This window comes from Peromyscus eremicus, chromosome 10 (assembly GCF_949786415.1).
Source record: "Peromyscus eremicus chromosome 10, PerEre_H2_v1, whole genome shotgun sequence".
NCBI lineage: Eukaryota > Metazoa > Chordata > Mammalia > Rodentia > Cricetidae > Peromyscus > Peromyscus eremicus.
Genome location: NC_081426.1, coordinates 47,194,960 through 47,219,569, shown reverse-complemented (window position 1 = coordinate 47,219,569; position 24,610 = coordinate 47,194,960). Strand labels below are relative to the sequence as shown.

General features: G+C 38.9%; 1 protein-coding gene across 3 annotated transcripts in view; it reads right to left on the bottom strand.

The window, feature by feature from the left end:
* The window catches only part of Rbpj (recombination signal binding protein for immunoglobulin kappa J region), a 204,098-nt gene that overhangs the window by 31,084 nt on the left and 148,404 nt on the right, over positions 1-24,610 (bottom strand). For all 3 annotated transcript variants that reach the window (XM_059275876.1, XM_059275875.1, XM_059275877.1), the window contains exon 2: positions 300-338. In XM_059275876.1, the coding sequence (XP_059131859.1) occupies positions 300-338 (39 nt within the window). The remainder of the gene's footprint in view (positions 1-299; positions 339-24,610) is intronic.

Sequence of the window (24,610 nt, the reverse complement as noted above, 5' to 3'; positions counted from 1 at the left end):
CTCTCAAGTCTTCCCCTTAAACATCCAAGTGTAATTGGCTAAACAGTTGCAGCTGTTATTGTCACAATCTATTACTTAAGATGAGTTTCTGAAAATACTTCACTTTTTCACTTTTAAAGTATATTCTTTTAGTCCTGTTTTTTTTTTTTTCCTTAGAAGAGAAGGAAGTGAAGGGGTGGGAATATGCTCAAGATGTAATTACCAATATCTGAATGATTTCTAAGGAGCATTCATATTAGTGTCTAAAATGACAGAATCTACATTACAGTCAATGTTTAAATGGCTAGTATAATGCTTACCTAGTTAGTCGTTTAGGTGGAGGCCGCTCACCAAACTTCCTGGAAAAAAATTAAAGAAATAAAGTAAATAAGCTGCCTGACAAATACCACAATAAGATATAAGGCACTAGAAAGTGTCCCTTATGACTTGTCAATCTTGATGAACAGTGAAGAGAGAAATCCCCCAACAATCATCCGTGCCCAGAAATGACAAATGCACAATACAAAGTTCTTAAAAACAATAGCAGTGGGGTCAAAGAGATGGCTGAGCAGTTAAAAATGTGTTGCTTTTGCAGAAGACATGGATTCAATCCCTAGCACCTACACAGTTCATAATCAACGGTAACTCCAGTTCCAGGGGGTCTGTCCTCTTCTGGCCTCCTTGGGCACCAGGCATGAGTATGATACTCACACATATGTGCAGGCAAACACTCATACACATAAAATAAATCTAAAAACAAAAGACAAACCAATGGCAGGCTTTACACATCCCCCTGAGTCCAGTGGCACATGATCAAATGAGGATGGCTGACCGCAAACTTCTGAAGCACCTTAGAGAAAAACCACCCAGACCCACGAGGAGAAAGTGGTTCAAGCACTTGCTACCAAGCCTGATAACCTGAGTTTAATCCCTGGAACCACATAGTGGAAAGAGAGAACCAAATCACGTAAGTTGTAAACTAGAACCCCAAGATTTTGTAAATCTGTTTAATTTTGTAGACACTTTTGTGTTTAATTTTTATTCTATTTTATTTTATATAAAAAATTTGAAACCCACAACCCACCCACCTCAATGTTTTCCTGGCATACCAGCAAGGAAGCCTAAGGTGAAATATTTTAAGACATTCAATTACTTCACTACTCATGACTACAGCTATGGAGCATAAGGTAAAAATCTGCTCCTGGATTCTTTTCCACAGAGGATTTTTTTTTTTTTTCTTAAATCATAGACAGTGACCAAATGAACCACTATGTCACATAGGTACAATACAGGGATCTGATTCAGACTGAGCATACTACAAAAACCAGAAACAGGTGAGGAATTACCAAAGTCCACTGAAGCATTAAAATAGTAAGAACTTTATATACAGAAAGAAATGGGGAATGGAATAAAACATTCCAATAACCACCATGTACCAAATCTAATATTTTAAACCAGCAAGCACTCTTTGGGATCTAACAAGTTAATTATATGATTAAATAGTAAGAGTCAATGCACTAAAAACTCTGATTCAAATTTTATTCCTAGGTACAATGTAATTCTGCCCAAATTAGGTTAACAAGTAAATATCAGTCAGAGTACCTAATCCACCCCTTCTATAAACATTCATTAGATCAGGTTAATGACAATATAATATGCTAATACAACATCATGCCTGCCCCCAAAGGAAATGTGGAAAAGATAATGCAATACAATCGCCTGCTGAATAATTAGTAACTATATTCTAAATTTTATCTTTATACTCAGGTAAGTATACACAGATAAGTAGATATCACCTCTCACCAAAGAGATTTCTCTTTGAAACTATCACAGAAAATCACAATACAGAAATCACAGATTATGAGGAACCTAGCCCCTGTGGACATATCTACATCGCAGTTCTTGCATCTATGGTTCAAGGACCATCTCAGAAGACGGGGCAGAAAGATTTTAAGAGTCAGAATACCAGGAAGCCTGCTATGAAAGTCTCTCACAGAAATGGCTGCATAAACAAGTCCTAAATAATGGTAGTATCAAGACATGCTAACATCAAAGGGGTAAAATCTTACACTCCTATGCACAAGGAACTACAAGCGACTGATGACTACTAACTGGAAGAATTAGCTTATCCCAGCAGCCGTGCCTCCTAACTGGCTGTCCAATACAAAGTGTCAGGCCCTGAGAACATATACACACAAACAACAAAAACAACTCAGCAGGCTGTATTTATACACTATGCAGACATTTACATGTATATGTGTGTATGTATGTGTAAAACATAAATGATCAGAGAAAAAGTCTATTAATTTGAGAGTGAGAAATATGTGGACATGTGTGCGTAAAACATAAATAATCAGGGAAGGAGAGGCTATTAATTTGAGAGTGAGGAAGGGGACAAGGAAGAAGTTGGAGGGAGGGGAATTGTGAGGGTAGGAAAGTGATGTAATTATATTTTAATTAAAAATGTGTTTTATGGGCAATGGTGTGTACACCTTTAGTCCCAGCACTCAAGAGGCAGAGGCAGGCAGATGACTGAGTTTAAGGTCAGCCTGGTCTACAAAGGGAGAGAATTTCAGGACAGCCAAGGCTATACAGAGAAACCCTGTCATGAAAAAACAAAAAAGAAAAGGGTGAGGGGAGCCTGCTGAGCCTGGTAACATTTTACACAAAACCATACATCATTCAACCTAGTAGCTATGTTTGTTATAAAAGAAAGATCCAATAATTGTTGCATGCAATCCTGACCTTCTTTAATGAATATGCCATCGATGTATTTATTGGAGAGAGTGATTACAAAACAGGTTTTCTGGGGAAAAAAAATCTAATGAAGTATGAAACAGCTGACATTTCTAACTCTGAAGTTCCTATGTTCCCCCTTCTCATGTAGCCCAAGCTACATGATAGACCCCAGAGTACTCCATTGCAGAAAACTGACTTTTCCTCTCCCAGGAGGTCTCAGTTACAAATAGCTTCTTTTTTAGGGACAAGAAGCTTGGTAATTAACACAGTGACCCACAACTGGACAATATGCAGAGAGTGAGAGACCCTGGAGCACTCAACCCTGAATTGAATGTCTTTATGAACTCCCTCTCCTCAAGGCTCAGGGATCTATGCTGTATAGGAGGTGGAACCATTGTAAAAACATGGAAGAAGACTCCATGGAAAACAGCCTCTTCCACACACAGCAGACCTGATAACACATATGAACTCAGAGAGGTGACAGCAGGCATCAGACCTGCATAACTTCAAGCCAGACAAAATCCCAGCAAGTAGAAAGAGGAGTGGGCACAAAGTGATATATATATTTGGCATAGTCTCCAATCCCTTAGAATTTCTAAAAGAGAAACTTGTAAACCCATTCCATTTATACATACTTCCTTTCGGCTGGGGAAAAGAGGTAAGAAGAGGTTTCTCCCACACCAGATCCCTTTCTTTCTATATTCACCAATGTGTTAAGGAAATGTACAACCACAAATGTACAAAAAGGATAAAAGTTATCAAATTTCAGCATCTTAACACTTTCTGGCCAAAAGATAATTTCCATTAAAAAACAAAAACAACAAAACCAATTCAAATATCAAAACAAAACAGGAGAGAAAAAAAACAAAAAACAAGAAAAAATGCTGTTGAGTACGGAACAATTTAGTAATCACACCATTAAGCCAAAGAAATGCCAACCCTCACTCTACCTCTAATGCTGGACAAGAGCACTCTGGTTTTAGAAGCACACTAATGAACTGAAGAATGGACGCAAAACATGGGGAAATCTCTCTCAATGGGATCTTAGAACTTAAAGTAATTCTATTTTTATTAACTTTATTAATAATTGTCTGCTTCATGTTGAAATGGGATTAAAAAGAATTCAAGGCAAGCAACACCAGGGAGCTACCTGCAGGAAAAAATAAGAAACATTAACAACCCAAACTTCTATAAACAGTATTTAATTATAATAAAGCACTGGGGTTTCTGAATAATGACTTAAAAGAAAGTTCTAGACAGAGAAGCCTAACTCATACCTTCAAGGCATTTACCACCAGTAAGAGAAACTGACTACATGATACACATCAGTATATGCTGTGGGATGTTCTGTATGTTAAATGTGTTGCTCTGATTGGTTAATAAATAAAATACTGATTGGCCAGTAGCCAGTCAGGAAGTATAGGCGGGACAAGCAGAAAAGAGAATTCTGTGAAGTGGAAGGCTGAGGCAGAGAGTCACTGCCAGCCGCCGCCATGACGAGGGAGATGTAAGGTACTGGTAAGCCATGAGCCACGTGGCAAAGTTTAGAATAATAGAAATGGGATAATTTAAGATAGAAGAAGTAGATAACAAGAAGCCTGCCATGGCCATACAGTTTGTAAGCAATATAAATCTCTGTGTGTTTACTTGGTTGGGTCTGAGCGGCTGTGGGACTGGCGGGTGAGAGAGATTTGTCCTGACTTTGGGTCTGGCAGGAAAACTCTAGCTACAAGTATACATTCTGTGATAACAAATGGCATAAAATACAAATGAAGCCAGTACTGACTGGGAAGGTGCTTGGTACCTAATAGAAAACCACAGTAAGCTCACCAGCATCAGCACATGTAATGACTGCACCATATTTGTCCCTTACTAGTTACTTTTGAGTAGCTACTAGGGACCAAGTACAGGTATGTCCAAACGTCAAAATGAGCAAAAGGTACAAACTCGTGCCCTTCCAGAACTTATGCACAATTAGGGCAAATGGACAGGGAGAAACATTAGTGTATTCATATTCATAGTTTATAAAAGCAAAAATTTCCTTGTGTGTACTAAGTACTCTCCCAACTAGATGATATCCTAGCCTTGAAAATACATTTTAAATAAACATCAGATTTATCTTTAAACAGTTTACTCTTTTTTTTTTTTAAACTACAGGTACAGAAAACAGCCTATTAAGTCATGTATCCTTTGAAAAAGACACTCATCAGGAGCTAGAGCTCAGTGGGAGAGCTCAATACCCTGAGTATCTGATCCCAGGCTCCAACTAAAAGAGTATGTCGGCCTTTTTCCAACTTACTTTGAATCAGGTCTTACCTTAAGAGACAACTTGAAAGCAACAGTGCTAGAATTTGGTTCAGTGTAACCACTGGTTCTGGGTAATGTGACAAATATGATCAAGGCAGATCAAGGTCCTCCTGGACCATCACATTTAGGAAGCACATTCCTAATACAGCAAACACCCCCTGGGCTGATGTCAAAGACAGGTCAGAGACCACAATAGATGAAGACATGCCCCTCCTTGTTACTATGCATACTGTGTAGGAATACTTACAAAGCACTTTTTTCCTTATTTTTAAAGCCTCTTCTATTTTTGCTGTTTGAATTGAAAACAACCTGCCAGCAATCTGTGTCAATGAGCTGGAGTGGAAAAGATAAACATGACGAAGACCACCATCCTTAACTGCACTCTGCACCTGGCTTTTCAAGTAACTCTGTAAGAAGGAGTTGGAGAAAGCTGCTGAGGCAGGGGTGCGTAGGTCGTTGCTTAAAAAAATTATGGCCTCACAATGAAAATCTTTAAATTTGTAGCCTCAAAAAAGAAGTATAATCACACTGGGCAAACTACTCCAATTGTTTGTGTCACTGAATGAGACAGAAAGTGTAGCTCAATGGTAGAATGTGTACTTAGCATGCATGAAACCCTGGGTTCATCCCCAGAAACCTAGCTCCCCATAAAATAAGGCAAGAGAGAGATCAAACGGGACTGAGTTAAATCATACCAAATACTACTTACACAAAGCACTACAGAACAATATCATTTTATAATACTATGGTGAAAATGTAGAGCTTAAATCCAAACATAAGGAACAAATTCAAATTGTGAAATAGACAAAATAAGACACTGACCCAGTTAAAGACACAAAAACAGGACCCTGCAACACATGGCTTGGAAAGTATTTCAACTGTGGAGGACATTAGAAAATTAACAGTATCTGCATTAAACAAATCAGATCAATTTTAATTTCCTAATTTTGATTACTATATAGTAGCCATATAGAGGAATGTTCTCACTTCTAGAAATACTCACTGTAGTGTTTAAGAGAAAAATAGGATGCTAACATCTAATCTTCAAATGGTCATCTGTGTGTGCCCATCATATGTATATGTGGACAGATATATATATATATAGGAATAATATAAATGTGGTCAGTGTTCTCATTTGAGGTATCCAGGTTGACTACTGTAATAATGAGATTACTCGGAGAAACCGGGATCACAGCAGAACAAAAGGCCAGGCCCAGAGAGGCAGTCACCTTTTCATCAAGATATTGCCCTGACTCTGCTGATTACAAAACTTGGTGGTGAAAACTGTCAGAAACCATTCATGGAGATAGTACAATAACAGGCACTGTGGCTAGTTTCTTGTCACAGCTTTTCTATTATTAGCTCAGTTATGTAGTAACTGCTGTAGATGCAGAGCTTGTTAATACCCAGGGCTGGGATACATGCAGAGAAGCAAACTGTCATACACTGTTAGGAGTTCAAATGTGGGTAATCCTTTGAAAGACACCTTGATAATGTCTATTCTAATTCAAGATGCGTATATCTTTGACCTAGTCTTTCAATGCTAAAAATTTACATAGAAGTAGCTAATTTGGTCCATGCAAAGACATTCATAAAGATGTTCAATGAACACAAAGAAACCTTGTCTCGCAAATCAAAAGAAAAAAAGAAAAAAAAAAGTGTTCAATGAAACATCATCTACATCAATAAAAGAACCTCCAAACTATTACATGTCTAGGAATCCACTGATTTCACGGCAACTCCCATGTATGATTGTACACACAACACACAGTGTGGAGCATTAATTCTCAATGAGGTGTACATTTTTAAATCATTCTGTGAGTACATACATAACACACCTACATACGACTTAAACACAATTATCAGTGTCAACAATAAAAATCCCATTTTGCTCTACAATACATTACATAAAATGTAAGATTTTCTTTTTCTCTTTATTTCTTCAGTTTGACAAAGATATCCAGCAAGATGAAAGGTACTCTCAAACCATTCTCAAAAGATACTTCCTGGACTCCAAGAACAACATTCAAGTCCTTATTTAAGGAAAACTTAACACTTCCACAAGTAGAAATACAATGCAACTTAAAAATATTAAAGACACAGGCTCTCCATGACGCAGGGCAGCTCCTGGATATCCCAGGAGTTTCCGTGAGGATCCAGTAATGTGGGTGTACCAAAAACCAACATCTTTGAACCAGACCAGTGACTCACTGCAATGAACCTTTGCAAGTAAAGCTGATTGGACAAAAGGGTACAGCTCCCAATGCCACCATGAAGAATGAAGAGGTGTTGGAGAAGGTGGGAACGATGGAGGAGAGAAGAGGGTTTTGTTATAATTTTTGTTCTTTTGTTTTTGTTTGCTTCCTTGCTTTTTTTTTTTTTTTTTTAAAGTTTTGTTTGAGGGCACAGCAGGAGGGGAGGACATGGAGGGACTGAGATGTGAGCAGAATTAGGGTGATTGATGTGAAATTCCCAAAGATTCAATAAAGACATTATGTTAAATATAAAAAAAAAATTGAAGAGGTTCTAATCAGTAATTTTTAATAACTTCCTCAGAAACTTCACTTCATCTTATAAACTGTTTTTTGTTTTTTTATTTTTTTTTCAAATTGTACATATGCCTCTGCGAATTTTGGCCATGGTTTGCTGATCTAAAGACGGGCCTTTTCCTATCCTCTCACTCACTGGAGAAAAGAAAGATGATCTGTTTGGAAGAGCAGGGCAGTGTTCAGACCTGAAAGTGCCATCTGATGAAGTACAGTCAGTCGGTCCTGGGAAAAGTTCTGTGCTGAGAGCACTGACTCCCAACTCCAGTGAAAACTAGTAGTGTGATCTAGAATAAGAAAGCAACTTCAGTTTGAGGCCAACCTCGTCTACAGAGCATGTTCCAGAACAGCAAGGATAAACAGAGAAACCCTGTCTCGAGAAACAAAAAACAAACAAACAAAAATAGAAACAAACAAGCAAGCAAGCAAACAAACAAACAAACTTCAACTCTATGCCTCAAATGAAACCACAAAAGGAAGAACTTCTAAACAGGGCTTTTGTAAAAATTCAAAAGGTTAGTACATGGAAAGAACAGACAAGAGTACCCAACACCAACTAAGCATGCAATAAAAACACTACTGCTCCTTCAAGACTGGATTACTGAATGATATTCACATACTGCAACGAAATTTGTAATGGTGCCTTCAAAACAAGTACATTTTATATTGGCCTTAAAGCCCATGCAGTTAATATCTATAGTGTCTTAGTCACTGTTCTATTGCTGTGAAAAGACACCATGACCAGGGCAAAAAATAAAGCATTTAATTGGGGGCTTGCTCGGTTTCTGAGGGCTAGTCTATTATCATTATGGCAGGAAACAGGCACGGAGCAGTAGCTGAGCACTTTATACCTGGATCCACAGGCAGCAGGCGGAAAGAGAGACACTGGGGTTGGTGTATTCAGATGATGCGGGAATGTCTTTTTGTATGCTGCAAATATGTGTTGCTCTGATTGGTTGATAAATAAAGCCGTTTGGCCTATGGTAAGGCAGCTTAGAGGCAGGTGGGAAATTCAAAGAGAGAGACAGGAAGAAGGCCGAGAGAGACGCCAGCAAGTCACCCAAGGAGCAACATGTAATGGGGCGCAGGTAAAGCCACAGAACATGTGGCAATACATAGATTAATAGTTATGGGCTAATTTAAGATATAAGAGCGAGCTAACAAAAAGCTTGAGCCATGGCCATGAAGTTATAATTAATATAAACCTCTTGTGTGTTTACTTGGGGGACATGTGAGAGATTTGTCCCGACTGCCGGCAGGCTGGGACACAGGAAATCTTCCGACTACAGGTCGGTGTGGCTTTTGAAACTTTAAAGTCTACTCACACTGGTACCTCCTCCAGCAAGGTACACCCCTCCAACAAATCCTGTGTGTGACACCACAATAGCCACTATGACCAGCCTCATAAGCACAATACTGCCCCAGCCTCCCAAGTTGCTAGAGTTAATAAGCATGAGGTCCAGCTAATCCAACAATGGCTGTCTCTCAACAGAAAGTCCAAGAATCTAGTAGTTGTTTAGTCCATGAGGCTGTATATCTCAGCGGGTCTTCAGTATATGTTAGAATCCCAAAGAAGTAGGTTCGACTATCAGTGAAGGGTGAGCAAGGGCAAGCAGGCAGAAAGCAAAAGCTTCTTTCTTCCTGATCCCTTATATTAGGCTGCTACGAGAAGGTGTAGCCCAGATTAAAGGTGGGTCTTATGACCACGATATGGATTTAAAGTGGGTCTTCCAACCTCAAATGATTTCATTCACTAAAAATCCCTCACAGCTATGCCCAACAGCTTGAGTTTTCAGTTAATTCCACATGTAGTCAAATTGACAACCATGCAGCCATAACTTGTGAATTAACATCCAGAATATACAAAGAATTCCTATAACTCAACAAAAAGCCTAATGAAAAAGGACATCTCTCTGTAAGGTAAACAAATGAGCAATATACTATGAAAATACGTCTTAAATCATCACTAAGTAAGGAAATAATCAAAGTCACAATAAGATACCACAACATACCTGTTATGATGACTAATACAAAACACACAAGTAAGAATGTAAAATGCTGCAACAGCTATACAAGACAGTATGATTTATCAAAACATGAGACAGAATTACTACATGATCCATGGTACAATTCCACTTCCAGGCACATATTCAAAACAAGTGAAAGAAAATAGAGGGGTACACCAACACCATAGAGCATTATTCACAATAGCTTGAAAAGTGGAAAGACTCCACATACCCACTGACAATTAGGTGGACAAACAAAATGTGCTATATACAAAGAGGTATTGTACAGCCCAAAGGAAGGTAATGCTGGCATATACTACATACATGAACCGTGACGAAATGCTAAGTGAAATAAACCAGACATGAAACTTAACAAATAGTATTGAGATTGTAGAGTAATCAAATTCATAGACAGAAAGCAAAAGTGTAATTGTAAGGGATACATATGCCTGTGGTCAGAAGATACTTCATAAATGTTTGTTGAATGGGTATATATTCCTTGAATACAACAGCTTCTATAAAATACATCTTATGACTAGTAAAACACTCAATTCTTTCCAACCTTCTCATGCTGTAAGTGCTACCAGGCATGCACAACCAGGTATCAAATGAAAGAGAAGGAGCACTGTGGGGACCAGCTCCCACATTTATTTACCCCAGAGACTCTTGAGGAATGAGGAATAAGAGACTTAGGTAGAAATAAAGAAGGGAGAGTAACAGACAGAAACACAGGATAGCCTTGGGGCGGGCCTGGATCCTTATCCACCAGCCCGACTGTCTCTGCCAAAGGGCTTTTAAAGGAATGCTAAGTAGAGCAAAAGACCTCCCCACAGCACAGCCAAGTGCAGACCATCTCAGACAACTGGTACTCAGTCCTGTGGTCCAATTATCCTCTTATGCAGACCTGGTGGGTAAAGCCACTAGGAAACCTAGATGGGCTCCAACAGAGCACCCCAACCTCATCTGCACAACTGGTCACTGATAATGTCATCACTGCAAATAAAGTACAGAGGTGGTTGTTTATTGAGCACCTTAGCTCTCTGTGGTGGTCTGAGTAAGAATACCCCCATAGGCTCATATATTTGAATGCTTAGTCATCAGGGAATGGTACTATTAGAAAAGATTAGAAGGATTAGGAGGTGTGGCCTTGTTGGAGCAAGTGTGTCACTGAGGATGAGCTCTAAGATTTCAAACACCCAGTGTCTGTCTGTGTCTCTCTCTGCCTAGAGATCAAGATGTAACCCTCAGCTACTGCTCAAGCACCTTGTGTGCTGCCATGCTCCCCACCAGGATGATAATGAACTAACCCTCTGAAACTGTAAGCAAACTCCTGTTTTCTTTTGTAAGAGTTGCCTTAGTCATGGTGTCTCTTCACAGCAACAGAACACTGACTGAGACACTTTCAAAAAATGGAATTCCATTCTAAAGAAAATAGAAAACAGAGCAATTGGAAACCTGGCCTAAAGCCACAGAGCTAAGATGTAGTAGGCAGGGGGCATGGTTCAAGTCTGACTCCCAAACCAAATGATTGTCTCCACAGTTACAAATTAAGTCATAGGATGAAAGGTTAAGCTTAAAAAAGCCTGGCTCTACTGGGGGGCCTGGAGGGAGGAGTCCCATTTTTAGGACATAAAGAGAACACAGTGAATACTCAACACAGGAATAAAACAAAATGATGAGAATCAAAATCCTTATGTTCTAATCAGGGAAGATATTAAGCAGCTTTTCCTGTGACTTCACTTCATGAAAAAGGAGTCTTTAGTGTTAACACCCAAACAATACATTTCCTCTAAATTATAGATAATTATGCTTTCTGTTATCACATGCCACATTACCATAAATGTAGATTTGTTCATTAATAAAGTAAAACACACACACACACACACACACACACAAAATGGTCTTAACCACAGTTGAAAGCTTAAAGAATGGCTTTCTGCCAAAGTATATCTGAGGCATTAAGCTGTCAGTCTGCCTTCATGCACTGTTTAGGCAGTGGAGGGAGCCCAGACGTTCATACTTGCCCATAAAAACCTCGGAGGCCATGGGGTTCTGAAGGCAGAATAAGCCACAAAGAGCACAATTGTGGCTCAGGAGATGATCTGACTATTAGCTGTTTTACTTTACATTGCTCCATCTTCCACAACCATCAGAAATACCAGTGCCAGAGGCAGACCTGAGACTTGTTCCCCGATCAGCACACTTGGCTGCTTGAGGAATAAATTCCTCAAAGCCCATTCTTCCAGTAACTGGCACTGCTCAGCAGGCAAAGAGTAGGCTTGAAGTGGCACTGAGGAAGATAAGGATGAGGCCTCCACAGTTGCAGACCAAACTCTGTTTACAGTTTAGCTCACTCCTGTTGTATCATTTACTGGGGACTTGGTTGTTCAATCCATTTAAATTATGCAAACTGCAAAGCTGTCGTTAGTTAACCTGTTAGCCAGATTTATTTAACAAAAAAATATAGAGCAGCTTTTCTTTAGGGCTAATTTCCATTACAGTCACTTAATACTCCTTCTCTTACCGACTTGTATACACACGCTTGCCTAGGGACACGTGAAGTCTCTCTGCTCTACAGTATCCGAGACCTCTTCTATCATTCTTAGTTTCTACTACAGCAATTCATTGACAAAGGCCATTAATTCTTTATCTCCATTCTTTGATGCCATAAAGTTAGAAGAAATTCTCCTTGTTATCTCCTCTCATGGTTTCCTAACTTGGCCTCTTGTAGCAGAGTAAACAGACAGAAAAGCAACAGAGAATCTATCTTTACATTCCTCAAAGGTGGAAGTATTTTTAACTTACAAAGCAGGGCTTTCCCCTACATCTTTTTTAAGATTTATTTTTAATTTATGTGTATGTTTTGTATGTGTGTATGTATGTGCACCATATGAACCACGTATCCAAAGAGGCCAGAAGAGGGAATCAAATCCCCTAAAGGTAGAGTTACAGGCAGTTGTGGGTCACCCACTGTGGGTGCTAGGAAGCAAACCTGTGCATTCTGCAAGAGCAGCAAGTACTCCTAACCACTTAGCCATCCATCTCTCCCAACTATCCCCTAACTTCTACTTATACACTAATCACGCTAAGATAATGAGAAAGCCCCACATAAAATCTATAAGGAAGCCACGTTCTTTGTTTATCTTTGTTTTCCTGCCCCCAAATGCCCTTTCCTCTTTGTGATAATGTTCATTTGCTTTTCCCATTATACCAACCACCTGGCATAATCTTGTTTAATCTTTCGGGAGGGGAAAAAAGCAATAAAGTATCTATGAGTAAATGAAAACTATATTCTAAGGATCAAGTATTATAGTAATTCAACCAGAAAATAATGAACTGGCATATGGTTAAATAAAACAGAAAAAAAAAATGACTGTAGTAATTAATGGCTCTAAAGGTTAGTCAAATACAGATTCTAAATAATTGTTAAGAAGCCTAGAAACAAAGACAATATTGTCCCCACAATAAGCCAGACTTGCATAATGGAACCTTGGGCTATCCTTTTATGCTGGCCAAATTTTATGGCAGACATGTACACTGAGACAAACTAACAGTATTATAAAGGTTGTCTTAGCCAAATTAAACATTGACTGAAATACATATAATGCCAAAATGTCAAAAATAGAACAAGACATTCCACTAGTGCCTTGGTTTGGTTCTGGGCAGCTGAAGAATCAATCCTATTAGTCAACCCCAGCCCATATGCCTTCTCCCCATTCAAACACTGACCAGGCACAAGGCCTTGGAGGAAATGGATTTCCCCGCTTCCTCTTTCTGCAGTCAGTGTTGCAAAAGGCACACCAAGACAGGCTGTAGCAAAAGAAATACCAAGAAGCCAACAAGGTCCTTATTCTGAAGGAGATAGTTTGTCCTGGGTCAGTCTTTTAGGATTAAAGATTTATGGTATTTTCCTAGCATGCTCACAACTGACTCTTGTTGGTCTACTCACTTCTCATTTGACCTGCCTGGTTCTGTGACACAAAGGTTGACCTCAGTCAACGTTCACAGTATTAATCTACAGGAAGAATTCAGAGCAAAGTCTTTTGTTTGTTTAAACTGTAAGTAATGGGGGTGGGTGAGGCTGGAGAGTACAAAGAGAAGATAGAGGAAAGGAAACAGAGGCATCAGCGCCAAGAGAGCAGCAACAAAAGACAGGACAAAAAGACTGCTTTGGGGAGTGTCAGAGGCACTAAGTCAAAGGAAGCAGAAGAGTAATGGAGAATCCAGTAGCCATAAAAGGGCAATTGTCCACCTCCTAACAAACCAAATCTGGTCAATCCCAAATATGGCAATGTTTTAGTTGGGTACATCTTCTGTGGGATGTGAAAAAAGATCAGTTTCCTTATAAATAGTCTCACACTTGGCTATCTTTTCATTGTGAGAAAAAGCTCCAGTTATTAATTTAGCTATTTCAAGTTTTGCTCCAGCAAAGCCCCTGTTTTCCCAGTGTTTTCAGTTACTCTATTACGTCAGTCTCCATTTCTGTGAAATGGGAAAGCTGAGTCAGTGTGTCGAGTGGGATAATGAACTCAAAGCACTTAGCAAGGAGCACACACATCACTTTCTGTCAGTACAGTAACACACGGAAGACTTTCTAGCCTGTAGAGCAGTGGTTCTCAACCTTCCTAATGCTTCGACCCTTTAATACAGTTGCTCATGTTGTGATGACCCCCAGCCATAAAATTATTTCCATTGTTACTTCATAACTGTAATTTTGCTGTTATGAATGGTAATGTAAATATCCGTGTTTTCCAATGATCTTAGGTGACCCCTGTGAAAGGATCATCAGACCCCCAGGTTGAGAACTGCTGCTTAGACCTACCAGTATCTAACTCACAAGAATAATGCATTTGTGGGGACAAAGACTGTTTCAAAAACAAGAAACACTTTTGAATATTTTGTCATTCAATCTGTAAACCCAATGTTAAGCAAATAAGAGTATGAATGAACTCTTATCCCATGATAAGATAGGTGTTTACCATAGAAACTTACCCATCATAAAAAATGTATTTCTTTTGTAAACACTTATTCATCAGGAACAAGACTATGAGAATTAACAGAATAAGATCTGTTAACGGCATACAGAATAAGTTTGGGAACCAGGACTAGGGTTAAAAACTTGAAGAGGGAGCTAGTGAAATTTTCAAATGTGAATGCTCCATTGATGTACTTGCCCCGCCTGCCCCACCTTGATGCTGCCTGCTTCTGTTCTGTCACTGACCTCAGCTAGATTTCTCACCCACAGGCTTTTTCACAGGAATTTCAACATAGGAGTCTTAATAAAAGTAAATTAACACATACTTCGTTAATTTAGTTGCTCAACGGCTACCATCATCTTCATCACCACTACTGGCATAGAAAAAACACCAAGCCCTCAAAGTAAAATACTTTTTCAAAGAGTTCTATCTCACCTTCCCACCCCACAGTTCTGTCCCAGGACTCCCAGCTTACAACAATCATGAGTCTTTCAAAAAGAGGCAGCTGTGCTCTCCCTGACGACTGTTTTCCAATGCTGCATGCTTACAGTCACAGCTTTTCAAGATTCTATATTAACAAGAGTTGTGGAAGCAATGTCACCTGACATTGCATAGTGTTTTTTTGCAGCTTCCCCACAATGGGCTAAAGAAAGTCTCATGGCACGTGAGCCTTCTGCTGTATAAGAACTTGACTTCATCACTAATGAAAACTGTACTTGCTCATCTCAGCTAGGAGTTTAACACTGTGAAACACAAGCTCATCTTCCTGTTCATCTGTCCCTTCCTCATGTCCTAGCAGTTTGATGGCGCACAGAAAAGTGCCTTCATTTAATTTTTCAAAAGGGCCAACTTTTCTTGTTCCCTCATTTTCCTCACAGAAACTGACCTGACCCAACATATTCATTCCACTTTCTCAACTAGGTTCTAGAAAGCAGTCTTTTTTGAGCTATCCCATAACCACAAACAAAATAGTACTATTTTTCAAAGTAATGAAATTCAGCATAAAGTCAAAACTGTGCTTAATGACAGTATCATCACTTACTCAGAACACTTTACAAGTTTTATCAGCTTAAAAATCCTTTTGGGGGAGGAACTGGGAGGAGAGGAGGGAGGAGAAATTTTGGTTGGGATGTAAAAACAAAAAAATAAGCAAAAAAAAATTTTTTAAGGTATTTTAAACGTTTTTAAAAAGCAGCTAATTTTCATTTTTAGAGGATGATTCTGACATTTCTTTAAATCGTTGTTTTATTTTATGAGTGGTTTGCCTGCAGGCACTGTCTGGTGCCCACAGAAGCCAGAAGTCGGCATTTGATTCCCACAAAACTGGAGTTAGTTGTAGTCAGTTGTGAGCTGTCATGTAGGTGCTGGGAGTCCAATGCAGGAAGAGCAGCCAGTGCTATTAATCACTGGGTCATCTCCCCAGCCCCTCTGACATGTTTTCAATAAACAACAATATACTGAAATCATATCTAGTACTGACTGCCTTACTTACAGCATGCTCTTTTTATCTTTGCTAGAGATGACAGAGTTCTGTTGAGTCTGGCCACAGAAGGAACTAAGCTAGACTATTGTCTTCAGCTGTGTGCTCACCGAAAGAATAGATAACATGCTATGGAGCATTTATGATACCAAAGAAAAGGGACATATCTCTGAAGATGCAAATGCCACAGCTCCCAGCATCATGAAGCAGGACATGGTGACCTCCATGTTGAAAAGCTAAGCAATGCTACTGAAAACAGAAGAAAGGCATCATCTGGAGACAAGGGACAGCTGGGCTATGGGGAAATTTGGAGGAAAGTAACAGGATAAAGAAACTGAACTCTTCCAAACCCCAAATCCATATGCTCTCATCATTCACTACCTCCCTACTAACAACATATGTCTGCACATCTGTACAGACAACAGCTATGGAAGGATGTGAAAAAAAATGTCTATTCCTACCAGAAAGGGAACCAATGGTAGTCTAAAGCATGATTCCAAAGTCCAACTTGGCAAACCAGTGAGTTTCTCTGGCTTACTTACAAAGCATGGGTAAGCAGTGATTCACAAGAATGAGGGTGACCGGGAAACAGCTATACAATAACAGTCTAGTCCCAGCATGGATAATAACTTCTTCATAGCAGCACAGATAGTGTCCTCCCCTTTAGACAGCCTTCTACCCTTTACATACTTGAGCTCCCAGGCTTTAAGACACATACAGCTGGGAGTGAGATGGAGGAAAAGAATGGCTGGAATCTCAAGTTAGTTTCTGATGACCTTCCCTGCCCCCTTCTTCTATGAGGGAAATCAGGAAGGGATACATCATACACAACTCAGAGAAGGAACCATATCTTTTGGCTCAATGTCTAATAACTTACAGAGAAAGATGAGTTATGCTGATTATCTTTACCTCTTCTTCTGACAAAGAATCCTCCCCTTTTTTTCAACTCCCCAGTACAGAAAACTAATGCATAAATTACATTCCTGTGAAACAACTCACCAGAAGTCTTTGTCCTCTTATTGTTTACTGTTTTCTAGGAAGCATAATTTTATTTTAGATACAAGGTAAAATGTACCTATGCTGACACTTTCCTTCTTGGAAACATTATTTACTTAAAAATATTTACCAACATTCTCAAAAGATCTATAAAGCAAAAATCTGCTTTTATGAGGATGCTATGGTAGGCACAGGTACTTACTAGCCCAAGAAAAATGTGTAAATGTCATATAAATCCAGATGGAAACAGAAATTCTAACATCTCAAACACCTTTAACACTGACATCTTTTTAAACACTGATGTAGATGTAACTGTCTTGTTAAATAAGAAACACAGAGCCAATGCAGAGATGAAAGCCCAAGAGGTCAGAGCAATAGCTAAGAGCTAAAAGCCTTACCCTTCACTGCCGCTGCTGTCCTCCTCAGCAAGAGACCTACTTCCTGTGTGTTTGTCCTTTTTATTGACTTTCTATTCTGTCTTCTCATTGGTTGTAAACCCAACTACATGACCTCCTCATCACTGCCCATCTGTAAAGACCTCCAGGTCTTCTATGGTTGGTATTGAGATTAAAGGCGTGTGTCTCCATGCTGGCTGTATCCTTGAACGCACAGAGATCTGCCTGTCACGTGATCTGGATTAAAGGTGTATGCCACCACTGCCCAGCTTCTGCTATGGCTTGCTATTAGCTCTGACCCCCAGGCTACTTTATTTATTAACATAAAAATAAAATCACATTTCAGTACAAATAAAATATCACTACACACTGAACTTCACCTTCTGAATTAAAGAAACTCCTACTAAATGAACAGTTCCTTGCATATCACAAGAAAAAAATAAATTATGAGGGTTTCCTTGAAATTTTTAACTATATGTTCCATTTACATAAATGAAAAGCAAGAGCAAATTATAACTAGTAATACTATAAATGTCTTATAGTGATGAACCTCTGAATATGTATCAGGGCAAACACAACAACAGACAAAATTGTAGCAGGAATCTTAAAAGTTCTCATTAATAAAATCAAACCTGGGGCCAGTTATTGGGGTGAATGCTGGTAGATCAGAGAGACAGAACATATGCAAGCAATCATTTAAATATCAAATATAAATTATACAATATAGCATACACAAAATATATACAAATTTGTGTTTTCCAGGTTATTCTTACAACCTGTCAAGATAACAAAGAAAATTCAGTATGAAACTTAGGAAAACAGACTCCAAATTTCTTAATACAAAGCCATAACCCTTACACCAAAAACAAAAATTGCCAATTCTGCTAGAGCACTAAAATCCTCTCTGGACATCAAACGAAACAAATGGAGGCCCAAGTGCAACTCAGAAATAAAACTTAACTTTGAAGTAGCAAGTCTCATAGAAAAACCTATTTTATAAACAATGTACTGAGCACTATCATGGGAGAGCTCATTGTTTTGGAAGGTAGATAGTATTGTTTGCCATCAGGCACGAACTTCTGGGTTGAAATGAATGACTGCCTTGGCTCATAACCACCAGATGACTCTACCTTGGAACATGATTTGATCACTCTCATCACTGACTAGACTTTAATATGAAGCAGTTTTGTCCTGGCTTCAATAACTAAATTCCAGTAATAACATAGTTACTGACATGCCAGAGGATCCTGTATATGCAGCCCAATTATACCATGACCTGTATCAGTGTGTTTCCAGTCAACCTGTTGATGTGTTGATGTGGGGCTTCCACCTTTCTCTCTCCCATGAACACACTTTCCTTCACGTTGTAAAAGACAAACAATTCTAAATCTGACAGAACATTAATAAGCTCAGTCCTGCACCCAAATTCATTTACTTCTGTACACAAAACAAACTCAGGAGCAACCACAGCACAGAAACTAGGTTCCAAGATGTCAAATAATGACTTAATTTTACATTATGCAAGTAAAATTTTATGAACATTAAAACTGTAAAGACTCTTAATGGATATATTTTTTAAATCACTCATTTTCTGCTAAATGATTTTTTTTCCCACAAAGGACAATACTGTTTACAAACAGTCAAAGAACCATTTTATTTAGTCACATTAATACCCTAAATGAAGAACTTCTACAACTACTTTTTGTTCTGGCTACTGTGAAACGGCAGCGTTACAGAGAATTAGTCTAGAGACAATCTATTAAGATAATTACAGAAAAATACATAACTAACATTAGTTATGTATCTCTAAACTAACTGATGAAAGAAATTATAGCCTTACAATTAGCCTAAGGAGAGCATCTATCATGGTGTCTTCCACAAACTTATGTCAAAAGAGAGGGGGAAACAACCTCTGCCATAAAGCTTGTGAATTTAACAACAAAACCCCCACGATATATCCACAACCATGACTGTGATCTAAGTATTAAAGTACCTTAAAGTATGAAAAAAAAGATAGAATTATTAAGTGTTGATTCCACCTATGACCTTTGCGTCACTGAGAGACTTCTAAAAGCATACCTTTTAATCCATGCCATGGTACTTCAAGAACATGTTAAGGTAAGTCACAGCCTGGAACACTTTGAAGCACCTCAACACACCTCAGCCAGTGTATCTGTATCATTTTCCTTTCCTTTTGAGATCATAATGGTTCCAAAGAACTACAATGCATCCATTTGAATTGACAGTCTCATAATTTCAATAACTTAAAAACAAAAACAAAAAAATAAATAAGGACTTAAGCGTTGGTTTATTACGGCATTAGTGCGCTGTGTTAACTGCTGCTATGACTTAGAAAAACAAGCCACTGCAGCCAGCCACTATGAAACACTGTCAGCAATTGCTTTATACAGATGTTTCTCTAACAGTTCCCACAAATTTGTATCTTAATTGCTTCTTCTACCCATTGTCCTATCCATCCCTTCATCTGACTCAACAGTATTCTTGGCAATATCCTTCATAATCAACCAGTGAGCAGTATTTAGTATTGCCCACAGTCCTGGGAGATCCTCTTGCACATTAAAAGAACTCAGAGAGAGGACTGTAGAAGCTCTGTTCCACAGCTTAGCTATCAGAAGCACAGGTAAAACAACTCAGAGCTTGAGTCTGGAGTCTAAAGGGGACAGAGCAGTCTTGGGGACTGTAGCCTCAACGTGTGGTCTAATGCTACTTCTGGAAAGATAGTGTCAGAACAGACTGAACTACAACAGCTAGGTGAACCGAAATTATCTGTTTGCTTGCTTGTGTGGAGGTGGAGCTTGATCACAGAAGTCTTCTGTGTTAAGTGTTGTAAGAACAAGGGAAAACCTATTCCTCAGAATGGCTTCACTGCTGCTCTGTGAGCACCTGGTAGACATCTGGCCTTTTCTCTTCACCCTGACCTACTTTTTTTTAATAGAAAATATTAAAAACATTTCATAATTAAGATACAGTAATAAAATTCATATACTGCAGTTTTATATCTACTAAGAATTCACAATCTTTGCTGCAAGTTTAACATAGAATATTTGTATTGCACAAAATAGAACTGATAACTTATCAATGAATATATACATTTACTGTCATAAAACAATTTAAATTATTCTAAGATGGTAGATCAGGAATTTTTAATGAAGCTAGGCAATAAAGCAAATTTCTAAAGAGAGTGAGTGAGAAAGGCTGTTAAGACTCTGGAAGGATGGAACAGAGCTGCAAGTCTGTGCTAAGGACAAAGTGAAACTACTTCTTGTTTGAACATATTCCAAGTCCAGTGTCAGATGATGACACATTCCTAAGATTTAGATTTTTGCAGGTCATGAGGAACAAAGGCTTAATGTATATTACTGTATGGAAAGCTGACAATGATGGCAGAACTACATATAAGAGCTTTACCAGGGTAAAAGAAACTAATGAAAAACAGAACCGAAGGAGCCAGTCCAACAAAATTCCTGTCTCCAGCCACGGCATCTTTTCAAACTAATGATTTTTGCCATATTAGTGCCCCCCCTCAACTCCTGCTCAAAACAAGTCAATAGTGAGATATTTATATGCAGTGTGTCTGTCCTCTCCTGGAAGAATGTTATATTGTTTCCCACACTATGCCCCTGCAAATAAATGCACCCTAAACACAGGATACCAGGTGAATGCTTAAACTGTGTGGTTTGGGGTGAAAAGTTGGTTCAATGGTTAAAAACACTTGTTGCTCTTGCAGAAGATCTGGGTTTGATTCCCAGCACCCCTATGACAGCTCACAACTGTAACTCCAGTGCCAGGGGAATGTATACCCTTTTCTGACCCCCACAGGCACCAGGTACATGGCACACACGGTGCAATACATAAATACAGGCAAAACATTCATACATATCAAATAATAAATTTTAAAAAGTTTAAACCACATAGCTTTTCCCAATGTAAATTTTAGCTGGTCAAATCAAAAGTGATCCTGAAAGGAAGTCTGCACAGATGGATGTACAGATCCATTTCCTCAGCTCGTCTAATAGCCAAGTCCTGTCTTTGCAAGGGAAATCAAAGTGAGAGGTGAAGCTATCCTCTCAGTTACAGAGATGACAAAGTGAGGAGCAAACACAGCCCTTCAGATAGTGACTACACTAAAACAACAACACGGGCATTAGCCAAAACCTCCCAAATTAAGTCCAGGAAATGCCTAAGCAACTTCAAGATCTGAAAAGAAACATCTACTCATTCCAAAACCACTCACAGATAAAAAAACTGAACTATGCCAATGTTTGGTAACAAACTGGACAACACAAACAAGAAACCAAGATACCATTTTTTCATACAGCTGATACAATCTTGCAGAACTGTTACAATCAAGGATTTAAAATCTGTTACAACAAGAAAATTAAGAGATCATTTTAAAATATCTTCCCCCAGCCTAGCCCAATGATGTACACCTTTATTCCCAGCAGTCAGGAGGCAAAGGCAGAAGCAGACAGATCTCTTTAAGTTTCAGGCCAACCAGGGCTACATAGTTAGACACTGCCTGTGCCCCCCCCAAAAAAAATTTGACTAAAAACAGCATGCCTTAGGCAAAACTCACTGTAAAAGCCTCAAGTAACAAGAATGTTCATAAGAAATTCTCAGCCTTAAACCTTTACTTGTACAATTAATAAATACAAAGAGCCCATGCAAATGTCTACATGACATTTCACATCAGCTTGTTCCTTTAGTAGAAGAGGCAGACATAAATACACTTCCATGCCAGTTTCTACATCCTCCTTTTGGTTTTATTCTCATAAATCTGTTGTGATGTACACTTAGAACTTCTATGGGTGCAGTAGCATGCATAACGCTTTTTGTGGAATACTGCTTTTCCTTGCTACTCTGTGAACCTTTACCCCAGGTCTTCAGATGAGAAAGTATGGTACATAAAAGGTGGCTAAAGTACTAGAGGCTCATTAGCTTACCACAGCCTTGTGTGGAAGACCTGGGATTTTATTTAGTCTCAGGCTGGTCTTGAGAGGCCATTTCTGTAGCTACTTTTACTGCCACGCTGACACCTTCCGGCTGAGTGCCAGAGGTACAGGAATAAACATACCTGAGGAGCTTCTCCATCTTATGGAACTTCAATGTATTTGTATTTATACAAGTATTTATAATTTGCTATTCTGGATAAAGTCTAAATAATATAAACAAAATATGTACTTTGCAAAGAGATGATATACAGCCAGGTAATCTTCTATCTAGTATATTGCCATGTTAATGTCGTTATTACTTAGACTACTTTAATTATGGGTGTACCATAACTTAACCAACCCCCTTTTGCTGGCAAGAATTTCCCAGGCCTTTTCTTAGTCAGTTGCAGTGAACATAGAACACCATAATACATTTTCATTGTCTTCAGATTACTGTGTGAGGTTTGAAATCATAAATGTTTAAAATTGTTGACATCTGCTTTTACTTAGATGCCTGAAATTTATGTTTTAGCAGTAGTTTTCTGTCTGCAAAATCTGTGTATAGTGTGTCTTCATAATTATTGTGTGTTATAAGTTCAATAGTCAAAACTAAATCGAACAAAATAAAGTTGTCCTGTAGTATCCTCAGGGAATTGGTTCCAGCATTTCTTTGGGACACCAGAATTTATTAAGGCACAAGTCCTTCATAGTTACTGGTATAACTGCATCTGACCTACATAAACTACACACTTCAAGTCATCTCTAAATTACTTATAACACCTAATACAGTGTAAAGGTATCAAAGGTAGTCACACTGTATTGTTTAAAAAGACAAGTCTGGATATAGTAAGTAGAGACAGAACCCCTGGAACTGGAGTCACAGACAGTGGTGAGCAGCCAGTGCTTTTAACCTCTGAGCCATCTCTCCAGCCCCTAGGCCAATTTTTTAATAATGGTCAAGATGTGTTTGAGTTGTGCATTAAGATCTTCCACAGGGACCCCATGATAAACATATTTTCCAACAAATAATCTTCTTTTTTTGGGGGGGGGGGGGTTTCGAGACAGGGTTTCTCTGTGTAGCTTTGCGCCTCTCCTGGAACTCACTTGGTAGCCCAGGCTGGCCTCGAACTCACAGAGATCCTCCTGGCTCTGCCTCCCGAGTGCTGGGATTAAAGGCGTGCGCAACCACCGCCCGGCTCAAATAATCTTCTTAAGACCACAATAGTTTAGTTTTACCAAAGTGAATGTATCCGTCACTCTTCAGTAACAAGGCAATTCACTCTGTAATCACTAAAAGTAGCTAATCAAATGAGTGAAACAACGCAATATAAGTAAACCAAGTCTGTACAACAGATGAAAGGATTAAAACTATGGTGCATATAACCAATCACCTCTAAAAGGAAAAGAACTGTTGCACAGACTACCAATGTGGATGCATCTCGAAGATACCACGGTATGGAGAATACGCCACTGAGTGGCAAGAACTTAGAGACCTTGTCTTTCAGTATTACAGATATGAAGTGCTTCAGATTTTTTTCTTTTCTTTCTTTCTTTTCTTTTTTTTTTTTTTGGTGTGTGTGTGTGTGTGTGTGTGTGTGTGTGTGTGTGCGCGCGCACGCGCATGCGCGCGCTAAGGATTGAGCCCAGGGCTTCATGTTAAGTAAGCGTTCTCTCTGACCTACATACACTCCCCGACTAGACTGTAATTTTAGGGAGATAGCCTTTTAGGAGATAGATATCTGGAGAGGAAGACTCTGAGACTGACTGTAATACGTGATATAAATGTAAATCTTTCACTAGGATTGTCAGTGATTTTTAGCTAATAAGTGAGGTTAGAGTTACTTGGATTTTTGAGTTTACCCCCATCTTTTTTCCCCCATAAACCTTGACTTTTATTGAACATTCTATTGACTTTGAACATTTTATTGACTTTCTAGAACTCAAGGTTTGTGAAGACATGTAGCATTATGGCACATTCCTATTCCCATTAGATAAAACAACCGTTAGGTTTCTATGATATAACTAGAATGCCAGGGAAAAATTTTTTCCTTGGTTTTATTCACAGTTTTGCTGAATTTTTTCTTTATATGGTATGAGTGCTTTGATCTGAATATTTCCTCAAAATGTATTGCTGAAATCCTCACCCACAAGGCAGGGTAGGAGTAGGGGCTAAGGGAGGTGATGAAGTGTGTGTGTATGGGGGGGGGGGTACTGAGAATTCATTAAGTCCTGAG